The sequence below is a fragment of the Solea solea genome, chromosome 5, assembly GCF_958295425.1.
Source record: "Solea solea chromosome 5, fSolSol10.1, whole genome shotgun sequence".
Lineage (NCBI taxonomy): Eukaryota > Metazoa > Chordata > Actinopteri > Pleuronectiformes > Soleidae > Solea > Solea solea.
Window position 1 is genome coordinate 27,888,752 of NC_081138.1, and position 25,957 is coordinate 27,914,708.

Genomic DNA, 25,957 nt, shown 5'->3' on the forward strand with positions numbered 1-25,957 from the left:
TGTAGCTACAAAATAGTAAAAGTTGAATCAATAAAATAGGGATATAAAAACGTAAGAAAATACAAAAAAAACCACTATTACTAAGATATTTACATAATATCACTGTGGAGAGTAAATGACAAAGTGCATTGGCACAGATTTATTGGTCAGATGTGTTGTTTACTGTGCCACTACCATTTATAAACATACCTTGTTAGCTGATACCAATGACTGCTTGTTATTGTACATACAATACTGAGCTATTAAAATAATTACTTTTTATGTGAAAAATGTACTGGTCAAATCATCAAGGCACCCAGAAGTTCTTGTTAATGTGTATTAAAAGACTTTCAAATTGTGGGGAAAAAATAAATATATATATATATATATATATATATATATATATATATATGTATGTATATATACATATATATGTTAAAAAATATAAGAAGATGTCTCCAATCAGCCAAAAATGTGGCAGCCACCCGCAGTACCCCCGCGGACCCCCTAGGGGTCGCGAACCCCCTATTAAAGACATCTGAATTTGCCAAAAAAAGTAGATATTTTATTTCATGCTCGCCTTCCCTCTCTATCACTTCATTGGCTCTCCCGGATAAAGAGGGCGGGCCTTGCATGCTCGCTGTCTATTGGCTCGTCCAGCCGTCGCTCACGGAATGCGCCGCGGCTCTCTTCCTGTGTTGCCGCCCTTGCTTGGGTTCAGTCAGAGAGAAAATCATCCAGCGCTGAAGGAATCGCTTTCACTGGAAAGTCTGGTCTTCACCGGGGGAAACACTAGCTCGTTCCCGTTCGCCTCAGGTAAGAAGAGACGTACAGTAGCTCGTATGTTTGGAGAATTGAGCCAGTGAGTTTTACGCACTGACACTTTCGGGTGCTGTGAAGCTCACTAGTTGAGCTAAAGTGCTAGCAACTTCACTCCACTGCAGAGGCTAACGAGTTAGCATCTTGTCTATATCACACCCCAGTTAGGCGACTTCTCACGGTTTCGATGTAGGAGCCAAGTGGCCAAAGTAAGCGTTCGACAAACGACTTGGTTTTGCTTGGTTAGTATGTGATGGCAATTCAAATAAATATGGTGAAACTATCGGTGAGGTAATCGTAAACACGTTAGCTTACGTGGTTTGCTGTGTCAGTGGAAGGTAAGAAGGTGAGGCAGCCAAGTTTATGCCATTTTTATGCCGTAAACACTTACATTTATCTTATAACTTGAGTGTGTTTTTGCCTATTTTGGCTTTAGGAGAATATGAAGAGTTGGCGAAAGACTACAGTTTAGACAGTTGGATTAGATTAGATACTGTATAGACTGTAATAATACACAACAAAATCCAGGTGCACTGTTAGGAAACGGACTCATACATTAAATTAGTAATAATTGTATACATTAATTTAACCCCACAATCGTTCAATCAGCCGACGTACGCATTTGAGGAAGATAATTAAGTAAAAAAAAAATGCTCATTTCACTTTAAAATTGCAGTATTGCACAATAACAGTGCAGTGAAAACATGAATGTAAAGTATTGTCTCATGTTGGGAGGTCTTTTGAGTTCATTGTTCAGTGTGAATATGGCTCTGGGGTAAAAAAAAAAAATCTTTTGCCAGAGGGCAATATTTCAAAAAGATGATGGGCAGGATGGAACGAGTCTTCGAGGATGCTGTATGACTCCTGTGGGCTCAAGGCTGGTAGTGGGGATTGTACTACTCTTTAGTTAAGTGGGTGGTCATAAAGTCTGCTGACAAAAAATCTTCAGTTCAGGTGATAAGGAGTGTATGTGTGTTCACAAGGGTTCTCTATCTGTCCAGCAGCACTCAGTGTTGATTTAAGGGCGTGGTCCAAATCTGAAGGAGGATTTCTGCTTGAGATTTTTCTTGTCTTGCTTTTAAGCCTGAAGGCAGGTGAGGTAACATCACTGAAGCTGTGGATCAGGTCGTGTAATTGCGTGGAATGTAGTAGTGGTGGTGACTGCAGTGAGTGCTGATGAGGCAGATTTGGGGATGGTAGTGCCCTGATGTTGGCTTCCTCTGCACTACAGTGTTGGTAGCTACACTGGCTCCTCAGACAGGATTAGTTTACCTGCATGCCTTTCACCTGAGAGTGAAACCTGTCTGTGAGTGTCGAGTTTCACCCTTGTTGTGCACTTCCATTGAACTGTGGCTATTTTGTTGTGACAAAGGTGTTAAAGGGCCAGTCTTTCTTATACCTGTCTTATTCATGCGTGAGCCCGAGAAGGAAACTGGGCACTCCCAGAAATCTGTTCTCATTACATTATAGGGATGAGCCAAACCCATACGCGGTATTGGTATCAGTCCAATTCTGGTCAAAATAACTGGAATGGATATTGGAAAAGAATAAAAGTAAAATCTGATGCATTTATAAACACGTACATACTACACCACAAGTCCAATTTTCAATTTCAGTACCACGGGAAAGCGAGTCTTGATAGGTTACAGACCACCATCTCTCTGTCTCACTGCAGTCTCGTTTTTGACCGTTTCCTGCGGTCCATTTTTCTCTCTGCTGCCCAGGTTAGCAATACAAGATGAGCGCGACATTGTATCAAAAACATGTCCTGTCCTTGTGGACATATCGTTTGTTTGCAATTATACTCCTTTTAGGGATCGATTTAGGGATTAGACGGTATTCAATTCTACTAAATTTCCAATTCTCGATTCTCAGACCTAGTATTGAGCCATTCTTACTACATAATAATGGAATCAGTGTCTTGAGTGAGCAGCTAGACTGAGAGGGCAGTATAGAAATCATGTCAGTTTTATTGTGAAACATGTCACTTCCTGTCTGGCCCTTACCAGGTCTGCACAGATACTTTTACTGACCATTAAAATGAAAACCAAGATTGCTATAATAAAAAGCAAGAAAGCCTCTCTACCACTAGTATTTGTCAAATAATTTTTTCCCCTGCAATGTTCTCTATAATTTCCGACACTTGCAGGCAGATATAAAAAGAAGAAAGAAGAAGTCAGGGTGGAGGTGCAGAGACATAGTGATAGACGATAAAACTGGAGGAGAGTAGGCGAGTGGAGGACGTGCAGACTCTTGTCCCAGGTGTATCAGAGCTGGGTCAGTCTAATTGTAGTGCGTTGTAGAGAGATGGTGGTCTATAATAATGTAATAACCAACCAGTTCTTCCTGTTTGACTCACTGCAGTATAAATACTGTTCATCCAGCTTCTGCCTCAGAGATCTAAATTAGCACAGCCAACTGGGATATTTCACTGCAAGACTACACTAGAAATGTCTGTGATTGTGTCTGATACTGTGTCATGCTTGATAATCTTACAGTGTGCCTGTCAACCATAATCTGATCATTTGACCTGAAACGGGTTCACACTAGTAGGGCTGCGCAATATATCAAAAATTTATTGTCAAAAAGATCTACATTTCACAATGTTTTGAATTGCAAGAAATGTTTTAACCGGCTCACTGAGATGTTCTTAATCAAAACCATTAACACGACATTGATATAGCACAAATAAGTATTTATTTATTGCATGCTATTTTAGTGTATTCAACATTAAACAATCAGAATTTTGTTTATTTAGCACCCAGACATGAGTATTTTTATACTATGGTAGGTTAATACATATGGTCTTGCTTAAAAGGTCCGCATAGACTTTATGCACTTTGTTCTCTATGTTGTGAATAAATTGAAAAATCATGCATTTTTAACTTTGCACAGACATCAAAAAGATGCTGAGGTCTAAAAAAAAACAAAAAACAAATTTCTCATGTAAACTTAACTTGCACCACTTGAATGTGACCAACAGTAGCCTGGTAGTGCACACAGGTCAGTAAAGGAAAGCTCAAGGTGACTGGAGTGCAGACATGTTTTACTGTATTATTGGCTTTGAGCCACCTGTTTGACTTGAAGGATTAACACAGAGAGAGAGAGATGAGGGAGAAAGGAATCAATCAGATTGGACTAATGGATCCTCTCAGTGTCTCCACCTCAGCCTGAGCCCACCCATAGCCATCATTATCCCTGTCTGCATGCACCATTACTCCTCTGCAGTCAGAAAGTCTTGGGCCTCATTGTAAACAGTGACTGAAGCTTAAATGTGATGAATTACATGTCAGTTAAGCGGAAAGTGTTTTCTTGCGGAATAATGTGGCAAACTATTTTGAGCTGATCTTGTCAGAGCATTATAGGTATGGGTGTGCTTCCCTGGACCTTGAATTTCTGTTTTTTTTCTCCAAGATCCTTGTCAGTGGCCTCTTAACTTCAATTATCCAAAATAATTTGAAAATTATAATGACAAAAATGTGCCTGGAAACCCACCTGATGTAAAGGCAGAATAAACTCATAATTACAGTTACAAATTTACAGTGAAAACCCATGGGGTTTTTTGTTTTCAGGAACAGGAAAACTCCTAATTTCTAGCAACCAGTCTGCACAGGTTTATAATGATATCATGAGAAACGAGTTCTGGTGCTGTTCCATGAGCTCTGCACAGACAACAGCTGTAGTGTTTACAGCAAACAGCACAGTTTTCACACAGTTAAGATGACTGTGAGATATTTTTAACCTGGCGTATCTATGTGGGTTTCACAGTCCCACAGAAATATAAGGATTTCACATTTGTCACTCCATATATTATTTACACTGTCTCCCTGTCTGACATTTTCATGTAGACCAGGTTTTTTCACTTCACTTGTGGCGCTGATAATGTCACTTTAAATGAGCCAAACATGAATGTGACATTATTATTATTGTTGGTTATTATATTCACACACTTTTATTAAGGCCATCATTGTTGACATTTAGCCCATCTTCACGTGTTGGCCTGTGAATGCTGCTCCCATGACTCTTCTAATCATCTCAGAGAAGATGAGGGGTAGTTGCAGATGTCTAATGGATAAAGTGTGGATAAGAATTTGTTGAGCACAGAGCCCGGTTTGTGGAGACAAAGCACAGAACAGTATGAGACAAACACACACACACACATACACCATGTCAGACTCCCCTAGGAATTCCTTTGCAGAAGAGAAATTGCTCGGGCAGCTCTGGGGAAGTGGCACTAAATGTTTCAAGGACCCTTTGCTAAATCACCAAAGTGAAATCAAGGGTATTTTTTAAATTAGGTTTGACAGAGTTTAGGTTACGCTGTATCTTTAAGTTGTCAAGAATGAGTGATTGCGCTGTATTGTGTTTCAAGGGAAGCATCTGCCATCAAGTATTTAGTTATTCTATACATGAGCTCAATTTTATTCAATAAAATATCGATATTTGGTGCCAGCCCATCATTATTGTCATGATTCAAGGAAAAGATGTATCAATCGATCAAACTTTATTTATATTGTTAGAGTATTGTAACGTTCTGTCCCACCCCCAACATTGACTAACGACCCTTTGACTATAGCATGAGCGAACAGTCTGGGAAAATCAGCTGTGTTGAAGTGTGTGCACAGTTAAATGTGAATGATTAGGATTAAGACCATCTGTGAGTCCTGCGGGGACACCATGAGGTCATTTTGTGTTCAGACCATGGCGTGGGAGAGGAAACTGAAGCCATAAGCGTCTCCATTTTGTTTGACAGAAAATACACTCGCTTCCTAAAACATCCGTACAGTAATTCATCTAAAACTGTTGTATTATGTTCTTTAAAGAGAAATTCACTCTTACCTGCTGCCATTGGTACATTTTGCTTTATTTATTTAAGATACTTGTCTCAAAATGGATATCATACAATTTATTATTATGGGAAATATGGTCAGATGATCTTTCTGAGCTTTGGAAAGTTCTTCCTTTGTTCCAGCTGTGTGTGTGTGTCTGTGTTGCGTCATTGGTCCCAGCTGTGATTAACTATTGTTACACAGGAATGAGATAAACAACATTTGTCTCAGTTTACACGATGCGACTGCATCACCATGTTTATTTGTTTGTTTGTCTCCAGGTCGCCTCTCCTCGCTCTGGAGCTGTGAGCCCGTGAAGGGACATTGTGGCTGTGGTCTATTGCTGTTCTCGGGTGTTTCTTAGCAAACTATAGCTGCCACCATGGCGTTGTCGTTCAAGAAGGACCTGGAGAAGTACAAGGATCTGGACGAAGATGAGATCCTCAACAATCTGTCGGCGGAGGAGCTGAAGCAGCTGGAGACGGCCCTCGAGGAGATGGATCCTGAGGTCAGAGCTCAGTGAGGGTTGGAGGAGCTCCAGAGCTCTTTAGTTGCAGGGAGATCCTGTGGTTTGCTTTTAACTGTTAAAAAACACCACAAAAAACCTCATGAATGCTCATAATTTACATTTTCCACAAAATATTTACAAATGCACCCAGTTTTACTAGGTATCAACAAGTTAATGTCACTTGTCAGGGTTGTACTGGTTTCATCGAAGCAAACCCTAGAAAAAAACACTAAAAACATAAAATATCTCATCATTACATTTAAATTTTATGGAACTTCACCCAAAACCAAGTGTGGATTTTTCCTATGTAACCTCCAAACACTCCCACTATAGTCTGTAGCTTTTATGCTTTGGAAAATGATTTAGCGGCGGAGCGTGGGCTTCAGTGACTCTGTCAGCAGGCTGCCAAGTGTTGTTTGTTTATTTGTGAGTAGAGCTTAGAGTATAATAAATAAGTGTAAGTAAGTATTACTCCTCCCAAACCTCAGGATGTGTTATTTAAATACCATCTTTCTAAACCACTCAAGAGACACACAGAGCCCACAGGATGCAGTTGAAAGTAGTGGGGAAAGTTTTTAATGTGTGGACGTAATGGTATGGGCAGAGTTAGTTTTTGGTGCCAAACTAGTACAAGTAAAGAAATGAGGTTTTAGTTGACATGTCTCAACAGGTTATAGAGGCAATGGACAACTTTTGTGTCACTTGCAGTTCCTATATGGTCCCTGTTGTAAAGATGCAACAGTAGCACAATTACACCCCGTGGGGTCTTTACCTCAGAGGAGATAATTTGTCGTGTCATAATCACCTCTGTGTAAACAAAGTACATACAAGGTCATCACAAGGTGAACCATGTTTTGGATACAAAATAAAACAACAGGATGACATTTTCCCACAAAAACCTAATCCAGGTGGCAAAGAATATAACATAGAAAACTGAGGCTTTTTGGTAATAACAAGTTCAAATTCAAATGAGGCCATTTTTTGGGGGGGTGAAGCTACTTAATCCTAATTATCTTACTTACTGTGAGGATGATGGACAGAATCTAGTAGGCTTGGCTTTCAGTGCTATATTTGACAGGGCATTGTGAACATGTCTTTGTTTGGAGGAGGCAGTGTTTTCAGGGCGTCTCTGGCTGCTACTGTACATCGTTGTAAAGGTTATTCTGAAGAGCTAAACTGAACTATGAGGGGAAAAAATAAAAAGTTAAGGCACTCAAAACAAAACAGCAACTGGGTTTGACCTCAAACATCTTTGTCATCATGCAAAAATGATAAACGGTGATCAAGCAGAAACTCTTTTGTAACCGTAGCAAGGGGCGTCACCTAATCCTGACTGTGATATCAGTTTCAAGTGTTAACAAATATTCTGTATCAATACATGAAATAAACAATTGTATCTATGTATCAACCTAAAAGTCAAACCAGAATAAACCAAAGGTCTCCTTTTATAGTCCTTTCAACCAGTAATCTCCACCTAAACCCTTCATTTGAGAAAAGTAATCATTACTCTTATGTATCTCATTATAGTCTTCTTTGTTCTGAAAGTCTAGTCTTTTGGTCCACCCTACTTAAAAACAGTTCCCACAGTCTGTTGTTTTACTGCTACAGTGGTGAAAGTGAAACTAACTAAACCTGATGTAGTATTTATCAGTTAATGGGTTAGAAGATTGTGACAGTTCTGAAGTCCTTACCGTTTCACAGGTCTAATGTGGCTCCTTGTTTCCCTGTTCCGCAGAATGCTCTTCTCCCAGCCGGTTTACGCCAGAAGGACCAGACATCTAAGACGGTTTCAGAACCCTTTAACAGGGACAGCCTGCTCAAATACCTGGAGAAGGAAGCAATGGAACACAAGGACAGAGAGGATGTAGTTCCCTTCACTGGAGAGAAAAAAGGTGCGTGATACCTCTTATGAACCTTTTCTGGCACAAACACTTACCAGTAGTCCTCATGGAGGCCAACACCTGGTCCTGATGAGGCAGAACATTATCTTTAGGTTAAGTTTAGGGTTGGGCATTAACTGGTTATGGTTAAGGTTGGGGATAATGCTAAAGTCAATGTAGTGTCCTAAAAAGAATAGCTGTGCAAACCTGAGTGTGTGATGTCAATGTAAATCAGTCACAAGTCATTTTATACGAATCAGGCCTAAAATCTGAATATCTAGATGTATGTGAACACATTTGTTTGCTTTAATCTCAAACTTTCCCCTCCAAATTTGTGTGTAAGTGTTTTAACATGTGTCTTCATCAGCGCAAGAGACGTACAACAGTGAATATTGATCTGCTGTCTTTGCATGTTTTCATGCATGTCTGCTCTTATGTAATATACAGCAGTGAGGGGGAGGTTGTCTTTGCGCCGAGAGATATGAGGCAGGGAGTGTCAAACACAGGACACAATGTTGGGATAAGATGTCTCGATATTTATCTGGTAATTGACGTTAACAGTTCTGGTTCAAGAGAGCAATAAATCGAGAAGATCTCGATGAGCTCGAAGTCTTGAGGATTGTTTGGCTTTGTTCGGAAAAATGAAAATGCTTAAATCCACACAACTGTACGACGTCGAGATCTAGTGTCACAAACACATAATCTTTCTTTTTACAGCCAGTGGAAATGTGGTTATGTAATCCGGCTCTTTTGCAGGCAGCTGGGCCTGTAGTATTGGTATCAGAGGAGCGAGAAGACTCACTGGATTTTATGGAGATGTCTACTTTAAGCCAAACCAGTGAATGGTTATTATGGGATTAATGTTGATAGTTAAACTGAAAAGAAATGATTCCATTGATAGAAAACTCCTCTGTTCAAACACACTGGTTTAATATAATCTTATCCTAACAGCAGCTAATTGTTCCTGCTGTACTTGTGTTGCACAGTGAATATTATTATACTGCTGTGATAAACTGTAGATGACGTAATCCTGTGCATGGCTGTGTAGCCATCTTTGTCGTAATCAGTGAAATATGTTGATGTCACCCCACTCTTGCCCCGATCCACTGTTATTTAATCCTCCTTTTTTTTATACGATCACCAAGAAGCAGTCATGTGAAAGAAATCCTTCACTGTTGGCACTGCATTTTGTGGTTTCCCAGCAGTGCACACGCAAAAATTTAAAATCAATTGAATGAGCGGTCGGTTGAGGAATCAAAGGACTCGCAGACTCTTTCGGTTGTGGTTGGATACGTATGGAAGTCACTGGGAAGTGATTCATGTGACAGTGAAATGGGGGGGAGAAAAGTGAGTCGATTGGAAACATCACTGAGCTGAAGCGCTTCTCCAGAGAAATGTCTTTTTGTTCAGATCTCCCCCAAAGATCTACTCCCTCTCTGGAGAGGAAATATGGAACTGACATCCCCCCCCAACACAACGTTGGTCTGGTAGACATTATGCTGCAATGTCTGTGTGTGTGTGTGTGTGTGTGTGTGTGTGTGTGTGTGTGTGTGTGTCTGTACACACCCTATGACAACATGGAAAACTCAAATCACCCTGGTGGTTCTGTGGAATGTGGCTCATTCTCCTCCCCTTGTTGTGCTCACCCCCTGCTGATAAATAATGTGGTCAGGAGGAGTTTGCGAGTGTGTGTGTGTGTGGGGAGGGATCTCCTTATAATAACACACATAATTTCACTGTAAAAAAAAAAAAAGTAGTCTGCTTAAATGTCATGGCAACAGATACAGTTGTTAAACCTCTTAATATGTGTTATTGTGTCAGATCAGTCCGTGTTGCTTTTCTCCACTGTGGTTTTTGATAATTGTTGTACAGTGAGGGTGTAGCTGTGAGAACACACACATGTATCATATGCTTGTAATTCTATCTTTGTGAGGACACATGATGCACACATCTTACTTTAAAAAACCTGACCTAATTCTAAACTTCATCGTGACCTTGATAACCTTCAAACAGCTCTCTATAAAAGTGAGGACCCGACCTCAGGGAACTGATGCTAATCTGCTACTGCAAACTCACAATTTGAGATGTATGGGTAGTTTAATTCCATTAACTTGAACTGATATTGACATTTTATAGACAAAGCTGCTACTCATCAATCAGTTGAATAATTGGATCAGCCTCGCCCTCAATTTAGCCACACTTATCTAAAGCAGTAGAACTGAGTAAAGCAAACAGTTTAACGTAAAGTAAACATCTGTTACAGGTACATCTGACCCCTTTTACTTGCTGTTGCGGTATAGCGTCTGTAAACCAGGGATCATTATGTGGGTTTGCAGTGTGCTGAGTTTTGGTTATACCTCCAAATATATTATAATTCAGTGTAATGGTATGTTTACAGTCTGTTAAAATGTCTTGGTGCTTAGGCTGCATTCACACTTGAGTCCACACTTTTTATTTGAAACCTCTGGGTCTGTCTCTTTGAGCCCGAATTCTCCGACAGACTCTGTTTTGGCCCCTGTTTTTTTTTTTTCCACGTTGGTACAGTGTTGCAACCCAATGTGTTTTCCTCATCAGGACTTTGATATATGCTCCTGTTGGGATCGTGCTCATGTTCTGGGGGCCCATCAGTCTCATGCCCCCCCCCTCATTCACTGCTTCAGAGAGGCTAAATGTCGCTGCAGTGAGACTGGCACACATTCCGCCTAATGACTTTATTTACTGTTTACTTGCTTTCAGGAAGTGCCAGAGCCCCCTCTTGGGACCAGTTTGAGCAGATAGACTAGGAAAGAGGGAGGGCCTGGTCTTGGGGAGTTGACAGGCATATAGAGACGCTGGCTGAGTTCTCTGGCCCATGCCTGCTTTTTTATGCCACAGTAGTGCAGTTTTAGATTAGACTAAAGTCATTGTTCCATGATTTCCTTCGCTCTTTTCCGTTTCTTTGCCCAGATTGGTAACCATGGCAATATCACAGTTGTTGGACAGCCCTCGGGTGGGCTAAGTTCAGCTAGTTTGAGGGGGGAAATGTTGTGGAGGCCATGACACATTTCTGTTGTTGACACTTTGTCTCCTTGTCATAAAGAATCTAATCATTGTCCACAGGCCTAAACTACAATATCAGTCATTTTTAACAGCATTCAAACACATTGGACAGTAACTACTTCTTAACACGGACTGTGTAAATGTCAGTGTTAAAATAAGCCAAATGTGACCTGTTACATTTTACTGTGCATTCAAAAAAAAAGCATAAAACTTTTAATGGCTTTTAGGAAACAAGCCAACGAACACAGAGTGTGTAAATGAGTTAAATAAAAATGCAAGCGCAAAGGAAAGGGACGAGAGCACAGATCTCTGCACCGTGGTGCTCAGTTATAACAGGACTATAGATACATACATGAGTTTATGTTGCTGTCATATCTTTGTATGCATATTAGTCTGCAAAGATAGATCAAGGATTAACTGATTACTAAAGTTATAGACAAACTACTTGGGTTTTTATAACATAAAAGCCAAGTTTTAACATTTATGCAACCATTCCTGGTTTCTTTAAACCAAATATAAATGGAGTAGCTTTGGTTTGTAAACTAGTTTGTTATTGTCAGGTTCAGGAAGCATTTGTCACCAATGTGTGCATTTATGGACGAATCAATTAGTCAAGAAAATAATTTAACAATCACAAAAGATTTAAATGATTATGAGAACATCTTTTTTCTGGGTGCAGCTCCTCAGTTGCTTTATCTGGAAGTGAATCCATCTGTTTGTAGTCACTCACTCACACGGCTCTTGGTGGTCATGCACTCTTGTAACTGTTGCACAAGGCACAAGGAGAGCAATGGTCTCATTAACTGTTAGCAGTTGGACATGTTTTGTGGAAACAGGAGTGGTTGTGTAACGTCTCATAAAACCTTTAGCTGGGCCTGCATGGACACAGTTCATTTGTGCTTGTTGATGTAAAAGGAATTTATTGCCTGTGTGTATATATATATATTTTTTTATAAAGGTTGACTCATCTCCTTTAAGATTTTCAATGACATCATCCAAACCTTTTTGTTCTTTCTTCCATAGGTAAAGTATTTATCCCCAAGCAGAAACCGCTCGAGGCGCGCCAGGAAGAAGTCACGACCCTCGATCCAGAATTAGAGGAAGCTTTGTCCAGCGCCACAGACACAGAGCTGTGTGATCTAGCAGGTGAGCATGAGAACAAAGACGTGTTTGCTAAAAGGCTTTACACTCACATTATATATATAAGATAAGAGCTGAGCTATAAGGGTTTCTGTGAAAAGGAAGCCGAACACATGGATGTAGTTGTGGGAAACATGAGCTCAGACTATAAAACAAATGATCCTTTCACTTTTATTGTTTCTCCCAATTGTCCTTTATTGTTTAAGTTGATGGAAGGAGAAAAAAGGCTTGGCCGAACACAATGAAACCACTTTCCGGGATAGATGGATGGATTTACTTTATTTATCCCCAAAAATGTTGTTATAGCAGCACAGTTTCAGGCAGTGAAATAAAAGGTAAAATGCAAGAGAATACATAGACGGCTATACAAGAACATTAAAGTATTACAATAAAATATTAAAACATTGTGGTTACTTTCATTCATTAAGTGGTATATTTTTGAATATATGCACTCACTGATTCCTTGCCTACATTTACTGAGTCTGTGTTTTTTATCTTTGTTCTCAGCGATCCTTGGTGTTCACACACTGGTCACCAGTAGTCAGACATACGATTGCACCGGAACGAAAGAAGGTTACAACAGTAAGTACAGTCATACTTCATCCACATTGCTCTGTGTTCCTTTACAAATTCATACATTCTGCTCTGGGTACGCCTGCTGTCCACATCCCACCCCATATATGAAGTTTGAAAACAGTGCTACCTCCTTTTTAGTTAAAACTCAGAGACATCATTTTAGTCTGGACAGGAAGACACTGGGAATGACGATGCTGTTCCCCACATTCGCTTCCTGATGGTTCTTATCAGCCACAACTTGACAATCAGCTCTGTAAACGCATGTTTTTTCTCATTAATAGTACTTTCTCAATCAACAGCAAAGTAGAGAATCCACTTGTTGTTGACATTGTTGCACGCATGCCCATTCGAGCATGGATACCCGACCCCAAGCCCGATGGTTCAGGCCACGTTCAAACAAAAATCCAGAAATTATTGTAGGACATACAGTAAAATAAGATGAATTCAAAAATACGGCGTACACATTGAATACATTGATGTATAATGAGTAAAAATATGTGATAATAAGTAGAAAGTGACGAGTGATTGAACTAGCGTTTCTGTTCAGAAGCGTGGTTTACTATTTACAACTTACAACACACAAGCTCTTGAAGCCATCCGTGGTAGAGGTTATCCTTTTTCTCCACAACAACTCAAAATAAACTACAGTGGTTGGATTTTCTCTTTTTTTATGTAAAAAGAGACAATAAAGAAGAAATGATTGTATTTAATGGCATGTCTGAAGTTTAATTACGCTCGTAAATGCTTGCGATAACTCGTAAGGTGTGTGACTTGGTTGAATCAGTGCGTGCGTGTGTGCTCATGGGGCTAGTAGTTGCTTCCTGCATGACGGTCAGAGTACACTTCAGCTCAGTTTGTCAGGTTCAGTCAATATTCTCTCTGGCTCAGTCGGGATCAGACGGAAAAATGCGCCCTGAGCCGCACTCTAACGCTCATGTGATACAGAGCCGTAGTTTGGACGTAGTCATACTAGCCTTTACCTGTACCAATTGAAAGCTTCTAAAAGGATCAATGTCTTAACCTCCTGTCTCATCTAGACGTGATCAAAGGGGAGAAAATGACCCCGGTGTTTGACGAGCCGCCCAATCCCACCAACGTCGAAGAAACCCTGCAGAGGATAAAAAGCAACGACAGTTCCTTAACAGAGGTCAACCTCAACAACATTAAGGTACACAGAAGCAAGTTTTCAGAGCGAACATCTTATAAGTTTCCCTCGACTAATGACCGTGTATCATTTGTTGATTTGTTTCAGAACATTCCAATTCCCACCCTGAAAGACATTGCCAAAGCCATGGAGACAAACACGCACGTGAAGAAGTTCAGTATGGCAGCAACGCGGAGTAACGACCCAGTCGCTGTGGTGAGGAGGAGGCGTGTTTAAATGCCTTTTTTTTTTTCTTTCTTAACTTCATATTTAGATCTTTTGCTTAATTTCCTCGTTCTTCTTCAAGGCGTTCGGTGAAATGCTGCGGGAAAACAAAGTGCTGCAAAGTTTGAACTTGGAATCCAACTTCATTACTGGAGTGGGGGTGCAGGCTTTGGTTAGCGCGCTGCGAGATAACGAAGCACTCACAGAGATCAAGATAGACAACCAGGTACAGTATGATTTGAACGGAAGCTGCTATTGGTAAAAATACTTTTGCTAAAACGTGTGTTAAATTGCTTTTTATTCCAACAGCTATCATCAATCTAGAATGTTTGGTCAGAGTCTCAGAAAATCTAATGAATGAGTAACAGATAAAACAAACATGAGTTTGTTTTATCTGTTACGGAAAAGAAGCTTAACATCACTCGGATGTTCACGAGTGTGTGTTCGCTTGTGTGTTTCAGAGGCAGCAGCTCGGTACGACTGTAGAGATGGAGATAGCTAAAATGTTGGAAGAGAACAAAAGCATAGTGAAGTTCGGCTACCACTTCACCCAGCAGGGACCTCGCTCCAGAGCTGCTGCAGCCATCACAAAAAACAATGACCTAGGTAGGAGTCTCACACACACACACACACACACACACACACACACACACACACTTCTACGTTTCTTTGTATGTGGGTAACATGACAAAATATGGTGATATACTCATCTGATTTACAAGAGTATGTCCAATGTTAATAATAAATGATTAAAAGCAACAGTACAGCTGCCTTTTGGACATGAACTCAAATCATCTCTCGGTGCTATAACTTCAGGCCCCGCCTCTTTACAGAGTTCATGTCAAAGTTCAAAATAACTTGGGGAACCTTTGCTGGAGGTGCTGTCACTGTAGCAAACAGGCCAAGATGAAAGCAGATGTTTAAAGACTTCTGACGGTGCACTCACACAAAACAGTATTTCACTAGGGCTGCAACTAACAATTATTTTCCCAGTTGATTAATCGAGTAGTCGTTTGGTCCGTAAAATGTCTTGTGTTGTTCACAAACCAAAACGATTCAGTTTTAATGATTTCTTTCTTATATTGAGCAAAGAAGCCAGAAAATACTCACGTTTAAGAAGCTGGAAAATCAGAAAGCTTGTTTTAATAATTGAAAAAATTGTTGATTTGTTTTGTTATTGAATTCATGTGTTTCTTTACAAAAATCATTTATATTTACTTTACTTAGTAAACCCAATAGATACACATTTTTTCATAAGCTACAAGGTAGTACATCTTTCTCTCTCCCGAAGAATCTCTTGCTAATTCGTATTAGTTCTAAAATTTCGCCTCATTTTTTAACTGACCCTCATTTCGTAGCCTGATTCTGGCAGTTTCGGACCTCATTCACTTTCATTTTTATTCTTAAAATGTTTTCCGTACATGGCGTTGTTTTAAGAAATGTATTCACGGCCCAGAACGACTCAGCACTCTGCGCTGCAGTACGTATATTAAGCCCAGAAATGCACCGAAAACAGAGAAGACGACATGGAGCGTGAGTGTAAAACGTGTACAAATACAAGAAGAAGAAGATGACAATGAAGAAGATAACGACAGCAAGAGCAAGAGAGAGGTGGGGCTGTGATGTCATCATATTCCCAAAGTTATAAACACAAAAACACAAGGGTGGGGATTAAAAGGTCAACGTGATACAAAACTCAATCTCACGTGCACCAGCTCTGAGTCTCTGACAACTGGCATTTTTCTTATCTGCTCTCCAAAGTCAACATAGTGCAAGGACAGAGTAGGAATGAAAGAATCTGCACAGTGTTCTCATTCTCTCATGTGAAACTCTGTCTTTGAATCATTCTAATGTGTTGGTGTCAATCAGTGATGACCTCTGCTCTCTTTTAGCTCCTCCTCCTGTCAGAGCTGCGGTAGCACAGGTCTGGTGCATGGGTGTGCTCACTGAGAGTGTTAATGCATCTCTGATATGATAACAGTCCTTTCCTACCACAGTTGTTGAATGGAGCATTCACTGCATTAACCGTATGACCGTGTGATGTCACAGCTTCGAGGCGGACGGCGCCCTCGCCCCCCCCGTTTCCCTCTGTACACGCTGACACGCGCCGATGATGGCGTAGCTGTGATTTAGCTCGTGATGACTCACTCTAGTGTTTTTTCGTGATAAACTAACGGGGAGTTGAAGGTTGCATGTTTGCAGTGATTCACTTTTTTTTGTTGTATTTGTATTTTATGTGTATTTTGTCCCCTTTTTCACGCCACTTTTTCTATCCAGTCCGCAGGAGGCGAGTGGAAGGAGACATGTAAAGCCCGAAACGTCTCCCCGCTAATCCGGTGTATTCATCTCACCATGTGGAATAATTTCAGCCAATGCCCTGGTCTCATCTCACTGTGTGGAAACTTCAGTCTTGTGCCAAACTGTGGAGCAAGGCGCACTCAACCAGAACATACACCTGAGAAGAAGGGAAATAACTGGAATTGCCCTCTCCCATTATGCTTTTTTTTCATACTTTTTTGTTTATCGTTATTATTGTTATTTTTATTATTATGTTGAAATTATGTGTAAATCTGATTTAGTTTTTAGGCATTTCATTTCAGCTTCATTTCATTCCCCCCCCCCCCCCCTCACTTTTTATTTTAGTTGCCCTTTTTCCTTTTATACTGTGCTATTATCATGGTAAATGAACATGAACATTACTACATAAGTAACTGAAGCGACAGTTAACCGCTTTGTAAAGAAAACACAGTAACGTGCTTCAAGAATACTCTGTAGTGTCCTTCCATAATACTCACAATAATGCTGTTGAGGCTGAAGATTCTGGTGGGATTCCTGTAGAATGATGCTGGGGAATAGCTCTGCAGACATTAGTCTTAATATACTGTTAAAACCTATAGTGCAGTAATGGTAACATCCCAGTTGTATTGTTTTTGTCACAGGATTTTGTGATTCGCAGGTGTTGTGTGCTGGAGTTGCCTTGTAAAAAAAAAACCCAGCATGACTCGGTTCCCGCGTGCGTCTGCGACACTTTTCTTTGGTGCTGGTCGTGTTCTATAGTCTGTACAAGAGACGAGGTGTTCCTCGCTTCATGTAGAGCTGTAGAAGGTGATGTTTTTATTCCTTTTTGAGTTTTATTCTAACTAATGACCCTGTTTTGATACGGTTCGAACTCTCATGTCAGTTATTCTGGCTCGTTACAGTAAATGTCTTCATAATTCTGATGGGGGAAAAAAAAGGAATTGTACTGAAAATATACCAGGATCTTACGGCTGGGCGATGATTCTAAAATCTTGTGGTTTTTTTTGGATTATTAAGAAGCTTTAAACCACACTTGGTTTCTTCAACATCCACACAGTTGCAAAACTTTCATTTTCTATTCGGGCTGCAAATAACGGTTACTTTCATAACTGATTCCTTTTGTCGATTAATCCAGGACTTGTTTGCGCTGTGAAATCTCAGAAAATGTTGATCAGTGTTTCTCAAATATCTTGTTTTTTTGTCCACAAACCAAAAATGATTTCTTTGTTATTGTGGAGCAAAAAAACCAGAAAATATTCACATTTAAGAAGCTGAAAAAAATCAGAAATCTTTTTTTAATTATTGGTAAAAAAAAAAAAAAGACTTAAACCGGTTAATCAATTATCAAAATAATTGACGGATCATTTAGTGATCTAACAATTACTTTGTTGATGTTTGTGTTTCCCAAACCTCAAAATGGCTTTGTCCCCAGATTTGTCCACAAACCAAGTTTTAATGATTTCTTTGCTAAATGGAGCAAAGAAACCAGAAAATATTCACATTTAAGATGCACAAAAAAATGAAGGAAACACTAAAGATTATCCAGAATATTCTGATTAAAGCTTCTTTGTTTTCTAGTTTCATGATAACGACATACATACTGTATCGCCCAGCCTTAACTCTGTTCGGACTGCTGTCATGAATCATGTTTTTTAACTTCCAACATGCAGTGAGAGTGTCTCTGATGCGTAACCATTATACCAAAGACTAACACACGCGGTGCTTACAGTATCAATATTTGTCACGTTCAGGTTTTTTCAGCTGCAGCTTTTCACATCCTCGCAGTACAGATCTGAAAAAGTGAAATAAGAAAAACAAGATCCAGATGTTTTTGTTTTTGTTTTTGCTGTTTACCCTGTCTTTGCATTCCTTTTTGTGTTCATATGTAGAAAAACAAACACATACAGCTGTAGTCCAGAGACATGTGAGGAAGAATTGGCTTACAGCACTTATTTTACAGTGGACCGACTTTTTGCTTTGTAAATCACAAAACTATAAATCATGACAAGAGCACAAGTTTGTGCATAATGTATGGACTGGATGAATTGGTCATTTAAAACATACATAAATAAATATTAAGTAAAACTTTGTTTGTGGGACCCACCTGTGGGTCGTGACCCAGTCTTTGAGAACCACTGTTTTAATTCCCTCGTCGGAATCCTGTGTAGAGATTTATGAATTTGATTCGTCCACAGCAGAGCATTGCAGTAACATTTAAAAACAGCATTATTAATATTACAGGCGTACTCTCCTGCTTGTGGAAGGATTGTGGAATAACAGGACTAATTCAGAGTTTACTTGAAACTTCTGTATATACAGTGCATATATATATATACGGTTAATGTCTAATAGGAACAGTAGTCTAGCATGACGTCATCACTTCACGTTTCTGTCGACCACACAGCCGCACATTCCTGACACACGAGTAATACTGTATGTTTTTATTATACGTGTTCTTCTTCCATTTCCATATCTGCTAATTATTTCTTCTTTTACATCACTGTGCTTTGCTGGCATACGGTCGGGTAAAGTGGAATACTGCTTCTTCGCTTGGGCTTGTTTATAATAATGATAATCTGTGATTCGATATTATATGTATATTAATTCTATTAAGAAAAAACATCTCAAATTCACACACGCGCTCATACACACACACACGTGTTTATGTGTGTCCTGCACCACGTAAATCTGCACAACTCACTGCTGAGATTTCTTTTGTACCTTCAATCAAAAAAACCCAGAGTGTAGACTCAAATATAAGGAATACTTACTATGATAAAACCACAAGACTGGTAAAATGCACTGCTGAATATGAAACATCCTCAACAATAAATGTTTTTACATAATCTCTACATGTCCCTGTTTTTTTTGTTGATATTGAGGTAAAATGTCTGCCTTTTTTATTTTTTGTTTACGACGCCACCTACTGTTTCATGTCCTGCATTGCTTGATGTATGGATGTACGTAGATTAGGCCAACGCAGAAAAAACTCGGAATTACTAGCGGTGTTGTGGACACTGTCCACGGTCACGTGAGATTCCGTGCAGAACAATGAGCGAGTAAAGTTAAGCAAGAGAGCAAATGACGACGTGATGCCTGGGAAATGAAAGACTGACTTTGACCAAGATCCCAAGGACAATTACTTAACGTCCATATTACTCCAGACGGAATACAATGAGTAATACAATTCTCAGTCCCAGTGCCAACCAATTAAGTATAATGAAGGTCTATAAAAGTAACAACAATAGTGGTGTAAAATAGTAATGGGAGTAGGGATAAAAACTCAAACTGAGTGATGGAAATAAAATAAAAGTTGCCCCTCTGAGGCCTCCATCAATGAAAGCCACAAAATGTAGCTTCAGATGTTTTTAGCAGGGTGAGGCGGCATGTCACTGAAAACCTAAATACAGTGTGTGGTGTTGCAAGTGGAAAACCTAACAGATTATAGAAGTTGGAGGGATTCACAACTACGAATGTCCTCAAGTCAGGGTCGCCTGACTCACCTACAGTCTCTACTTAAAGGAATACTTCACTGATTTACATTTAGATTTGTATTGCCAGAATAGGGGTAACATTTTTGAAAAATTGTGCTTCCCAACCTCAGATTAATATCTCCATTCTTTTCTTTGTTACGTGCTTTGTTAAAGTTATTTTCTGGTCAGAAACTTGTACTTTTTACTCAAGTATCCTCAGACTGAGTCTCATATTTTCATCCCCAGCAGAGGTAAAAAAAAAAAACCTGGCTAATCTCTATGTGACTTTGTGCGGGCGTTGAATTTAGCTGCGGTTAAACCTTTTGGTCTGGGAGGTACTGCAGTCTAGGTGGTGTTCCGTGTGCACCCTTTAATCACATCCAGTTTTTTGAGATTGTTTGCACATGCCTGAGCGATGATGTCATGTGTGTGAGTTTCCTCTGTGCAGAAGGCTGTGGTTGAGCTGCTGTCAGACAAATCTCTTACACTAACCGCTGCCAACTATACGAAACGAGGGCAGCGGGTTCATGTCATGTCTGTTAAAAATCCCAATCCGACAGTAAAGTATAACGTAAAGCGGCGTGTTTGTGTAAGTGCAGTACAGACGCTCCCTCAGACCAGAACTATTAATAACAACGACTCCTCTGCACGAGACTGTAACTCACAGCTTCTCTCGGCCGTGTCTGTCGTTGGGGTTGTTCACAGAGCTCTGTCATTAATTTGATGTCATGTGGAGGCTTTAAAGGAACAGTGTGTCAGATTAGCGGCACCTGGAGGTGAAGCTGTGTGTTGCAACCAACTGGAAAAAAAACAAAAAAACTTGTTGTTTCACTCATTGCATCCAAGTTTCTGTGCAAAAAGTAAAATAACCTTCTGGTTCGGTTAAATAATGAGAAGCTCTCCCTTGAGCCACTGTGTGATTTGATTATTCAGGGCTACTGTACAAACATAGCAGACTCACTGAAGTAATCTAACCACAATAGCTCCTAAATTCCAGGATAATTGGCCAGATTTCACTCCCAATCTGGATCTTCCAACAGTGGTGCGTACCTTCCGATTTTAGTCTGATTTAAACAGATTATCTGGCCAAATTATCCTGCAGTGTGAGGGATTAACAGACGTGATTTTAACATCATCGAAAACACATCAGAGTCTTCATGATTTTGCGTTCACCGGGAAACAGATCTTACATACTTTTGTTTAGAACCATAACTTGTACAAGCCCCAAAACATGCTAAAACAGCGTATAAGACTGAAGTGAATATGAAAACATATTTACTTTAAACAAACTTTAAAAAACATTCTGAATCCACTTCTTTGTTCAGATCTCCACTAAATATTGAATTATTTCTTACTTGGGCCAAAATAACCAACGTCAGCTGAAGATTTCATCAGAATTCACTCTTAGCTATTTTTTTGAGTTCTGCTGCAGCTGCTCATAAACAGACAAAGAAATGCCAGCGGGGAAGAGACAAAAACAGAATGAACTATTTGAACCATATTGGAACAATAATGACGACAGTATGACTGCAACTAATATGCATACCCTCACAAGAGGATCTGGATCCTGCAGCCATGGAACCACAGGTATTTATTTGTATTGTTAAAGGCAGAAGCTGAAAGAGGAGGAAGAAGAATGAATTGTTTGTGTGGAGAACAGCATAATGACAGGTCACCAAATAAGTGCATAAAGTTTAAATTACTGTTGTAAATGTTGAGGATAATCTAAATATACAAGTTGGCAAAAATGTGAAACATGAGTCCACTTTTTTTTGTAATTTAAGACTAAATATTTAAATGTTGTGAACCTCACAAACACCTTGTGGCATCTTTTATTTACTGACAATTTCCATAATTTAGCGTTTAATGATTTCGTAACAATGGATAAGGGGAGAACTGACACTTGTTTTTTCCCCCACTTCATGCACTGCTGTGGACACAAAGGAAAAAACACAAAGTAGGGGAGAGAAAGAACAAGGTGAGTGTCATCGTGTCATAATGAAATTTGCATACAGTGAGTGTGAGAGGGTGAGACAGGAAGTGTTTAATGCAACATGAGAGTTTCCACACCGGTCTAAACCTAATAACTAAGATACTTCAGGTTCTTCTGGTGTGACATAAATGGTGATATTCTCTCTCTCTCTGCTTCTTCTGCTTCTGCTTGATATTGAAGCACGTTTTATTCTGAAGGTTGGATTAGTTGTAGCTCACGCTGACAGGGATTAAACATCAGAGCCACGGGTGAAAACTCTCCTCCACTTGAACTGCAGTGACGCATGAACGAGCAGACGTGTCACATACTGTATGAACATGTGTCATTGCTGCTCCTCCTCTTCCTCCTCCTCCTCCTCCTCCTCCTCCTCTGCCTCTCTGTCTTGGCCACTTTAACACTGGGCCTTTGTTTTTTTTTTTTTTTTTAAATGAAGTGAATTGTTCCGGAACAAACCTTACATCAAGAAAAGAATGTTGGTAATAAATAAAGTACCAGCTGATTATTTTCCAACCATCCTAAGGCATAAAGCAGAAGTCTCAAACTATACTTCTTTGTCCCTTAGTTACACATGTTAACCAAAAGGTTTCAAACTCGCGGCATCAAGTTCTATTTAATTATATGTATTTTTTTTTATTATTATTAATAGATTTAGATTCATTTTGCATCATAAATATGATTATATTGTGAACTATTTATCGTTCACAATGTCAAAACAAACAGTTTTATTTTGAAATGATGTGAAATATCATCTTAAATATTATTATTTCAATGTCTTTTTCAAATTTTTTTTTACTTTTTTTTCTCCATTTGGCCTGCCCCCTACTGACCAAACAAGACACTCAGGCTGCCTTTGATATTAGGCCATGGTTCTTAAACTGTGGTGCGTGTACCACTAGTGTTACACAAGCTTCCTCTGGTGGTACAGAAATACTGTTCTACTGTATATGCCATCTTAATCTAATCTCACTATACCAGTGTGTGAAGTATATGTGAGGAAGAGGAGGAGGAGGATGGTGAGAGAGCAAATTATTTGATTACTTTATTCTGGTTGTTTGTTGTTGTTCCTCCAATATTCAACGATTGGTGAATGACATAGTGTGTAGATTTAAACGGTGACTGAAGAAACAAGTTTCTAAAGGGAGCAATTCATTCATGTAATGGAAAGTTATTTTATAAATGCCCAACAAGTAATTTATACATATTATATAGTAATAAAGTTTTCATTAAAAAAATCCCACCAGACAAGAGCCAGCCATGGTTTTAAAGGCTGCTCATGATCATTTTTCCACTCTGAAGTGGGATTATCTGTTCACTTTCATTAAATATAATGTGTTTGACATCAACTTTCTATTTTTAGCACAAAAGGACACAGTAGTTTTGCTGCAGCAGCAGCAGCAGCAGCAGCAGCAGCTCTGCTTCCTTGTGATGGAGATGAAAGTTCATTCCTATAAAAGTTGACATTCATTCAGGACAGGAAACACATTTTTTCCATTAGAGCCATTTAATATTAATCACTCCAACCACGAGTTCTGATAATAAACATTTTTAAAACTCCAAATGCAAACCTTTCTTCTAATTAAACTAAATACACACTCAGAGGATTAGATGAAATATGCACTCACAGATGTTGCAGATTTTCACAGATGATTAGATAACGCAGTCCGTCAGGTATGAGGCCTGGTGTGTTTGACGGACACCGTCAGTGCTCTGCTCTGGTGCTCCTGCTAACTTGTCAGCTCTCACCCGGGTTGCCACGGCAACAGGAAAACATGTTTAAAGATGGGGTTTTGAAATCTGACCCACTTTTCCTTTTAACCCTTGTTTCTTGAACTTTATCTTGTTTCATTGTTCATAGTCAAACATAAGCTGCTGTTACATTGACACAAAAACAATCAATTATAACTCGAACTTTAGCTATGGACTTTATTGAGATTTATTTTTGTTATTTGTTGTATTTTCTACGCACGCTTTTCATACCCTGCTTTATACAGTAGGAAAGTACCATCAGAGGAAGCTTGTGTACCGCCGGTGTTACACGTACCACAGTTTGAGAACCGTGGGCTTAGTTCATTCCACAATATTTTTTTTGCAAGTTTTCAAAAGCAATAAATAGTGAAAGTGTAAGGTATTTCACCCAATTCTGAAAGTTGCAGGAATTATATCTGATTAACTGGCACCACCTGGAGGTTGGAAATATTAGCTCAACACCAGTACGGTTCCAAAACTGCCCAGTAGAGGTCGACATAACACACACCACTTTAAAATATCCTGTAAATGTTCTTATTTTCCTGCTCAGTCGATGTGGATTCTTCAGTTTTCTTAAGGATGATGAATAAATTGCTTAATAACTCCACTTTATTATCTTATCTCATATTTTACATCTATTGCACCTTTGCTGTGAACTGAATCACAGGTTTTAAACACATTCTGTGTCCAAAAAACATTCTGTAAAAACTCCCAAAGCCCAGATTTGTTTATTTGTAAGAATTTAGCACAACATTAACATAAACAGATGCAAATCTGTCCCTGTTATATACAAGGTAATCATTACATAATTATTGGCCATAACTGAGAAGCATCATGTTTTTATAAATAAATATAAGATATATAATATAAATGTAAAATCCAAATAAGAGAGACACATTGTTGGAATATCTTTTAATTCGTATTTTCACAGAACAAAAATATACTGTATGAATCAACCACCTGCAATACCTTCCAGCTCCACCAGTGGGCAATGGCCCACACTAGGAAGCACTGTTGTACTATTTTAAATGTATAAGGTTTGTGTTTGTCAAACCTTTTACTTTGGGAAAAATTTAAAAAATTAAATAAAATAACATACATAAATAAATACATATTATTCAATATAAATCATGACATTTGATGACAAATTTGTGCAACAATATCATGTTTCTGACTATTTTTTAATAGTAGGTTACGGGTGCACTTTGAATAGTGAACCACAACTCACGAGTTATATTGTGGAAAACAATTCTGATCATTTATTTTATGACCCCAAAAAAGTCTCTTGTAACTCGATCATCTGTATGTGCCAACACAGTCTCTGGGAAATGAGCGTTTTTATAGTCCATGTAATGTGTCACCTGTTTACTTCCATTTTTATTCTTTATTCTTTATTCTGTGTACTGTGTGTATTCACTGTACTGTTTGCCGTGTCTCTATTTACGGTGCACTGTCCTACAGCTGTCGTAGCCACAGAACAATAAGAATATTCCCGGTGGAGACAATAAAGTGTATTTGATTTCATTTATAATGTTGTAGTGACAGATGGCTCAGTGCTGCTGCTGCTGCTGCTGCTGCTGCTTCTCCTCCCTCTTTTCATCCTGCCTCTGTTTTTTTTTTTCCTGGAATAGAGAGAAAGAAAAGGGCAATGCAAGCGAAAGTGAGGTCATCTGATTTAGGCATTGTTGATTTCTCCAGAGTGAATCAATCCCAGGAGTTCTTTGTAGATATGGAAGGAGCTATGTAGGGCGCGAGCACCGGCTGGTACAAAGACTCTGATTATTCTTTTTCTTACTCTTTGAGTGCACGTCTGTGGGCACACAAATTAAATCTGATGACTTTTGCAGGGACTATAGTTAAAAACACATTTTCATTTTTTGTGTTCCCACTAGCCACACAGCAGGCTTCAGCCCAGGCAGACGCTGCCCTCGTTTGGGGCCAATTTTGGCACTTTTCCATTACACATCTCTAGCACTACTCAACTCGACTTGACATGTTTTTCTTTGCTTTTCCATTAGTGTTAGTATCTGGTACCTGGTACTTTTTTAGTATCTGCTCTGACGAGGTTCCAAGCGAGCTGAACCGATACTAAAATGTGACATCAACAGACTGCCAGCGACATTCATGAGCTTGACTTCCGACACCAGAATCAGAACCAGGGCCGGATATTAATGCTGACATGACACAAAAATGACAATTACCATGACTGGACAAGTTTCTTTTGCCAGCACAAGATACAGTACATTCAGTTTAGTTTGACTTTCATTTATATTTATTATTTTTTTTAAGAATTGGCCACCACAAAGAT

General features: G+C 39.3%; 1 protein-coding gene across 1 annotated transcript; it reads left to right on the plus strand.

Annotated features, from left to right (window-relative positions):
* The first annotated feature begins 649 nt into the window (after positions 1-649).
* On the plus strand, positions 650-18,496 carry tmod2 (tropomodulin 2). Its single transcript, XM_058629818.1, has 10 exons — positions 650-795; positions 5,909-6,135; positions 7,871-8,027; positions 12,078-12,200; positions 12,702-12,776; positions 13,808-13,938; positions 14,023-14,130; positions 14,222-14,365; positions 14,601-14,745; positions 16,417-18,496. Exons 2-10 carry the CDS (start codon positions 6,010-6,012, stop codon positions 16,446-16,448), a joined length of 1,041 nt encoding a protein of 346 aa, XP_058485801.1. The 5' UTR covers positions 650-795; positions 5,909-6,009; the 3' UTR covers positions 16,449-18,496.
* The last annotated feature ends 7,461 nt before the right edge of the window (positions 18,497-25,957 follow it).

Coding starts and splice junctions, on each gene's coding strand:
- tmod2 (XM_058629818.1), top strand. CDS start 6,010: ATGGCGTTGTCGTTCAAGAAGGACCTGGAGAAGTACAAGGATCTGGAC. Junction 14,131..14,221: donor GTAACGACCCAGTCGCTGTG/GTGAGGAGGAGG, acceptor TTCTTCTTCAAG/GCGTTCGGTGAAATGCTGCG. Junction 14,366..14,600: donor AGATCAAGATAGACAACCAG/GTACAGTATGAT, acceptor TGTGTGTTTCAG/AGGCAGCAGCTCGGTACGAC.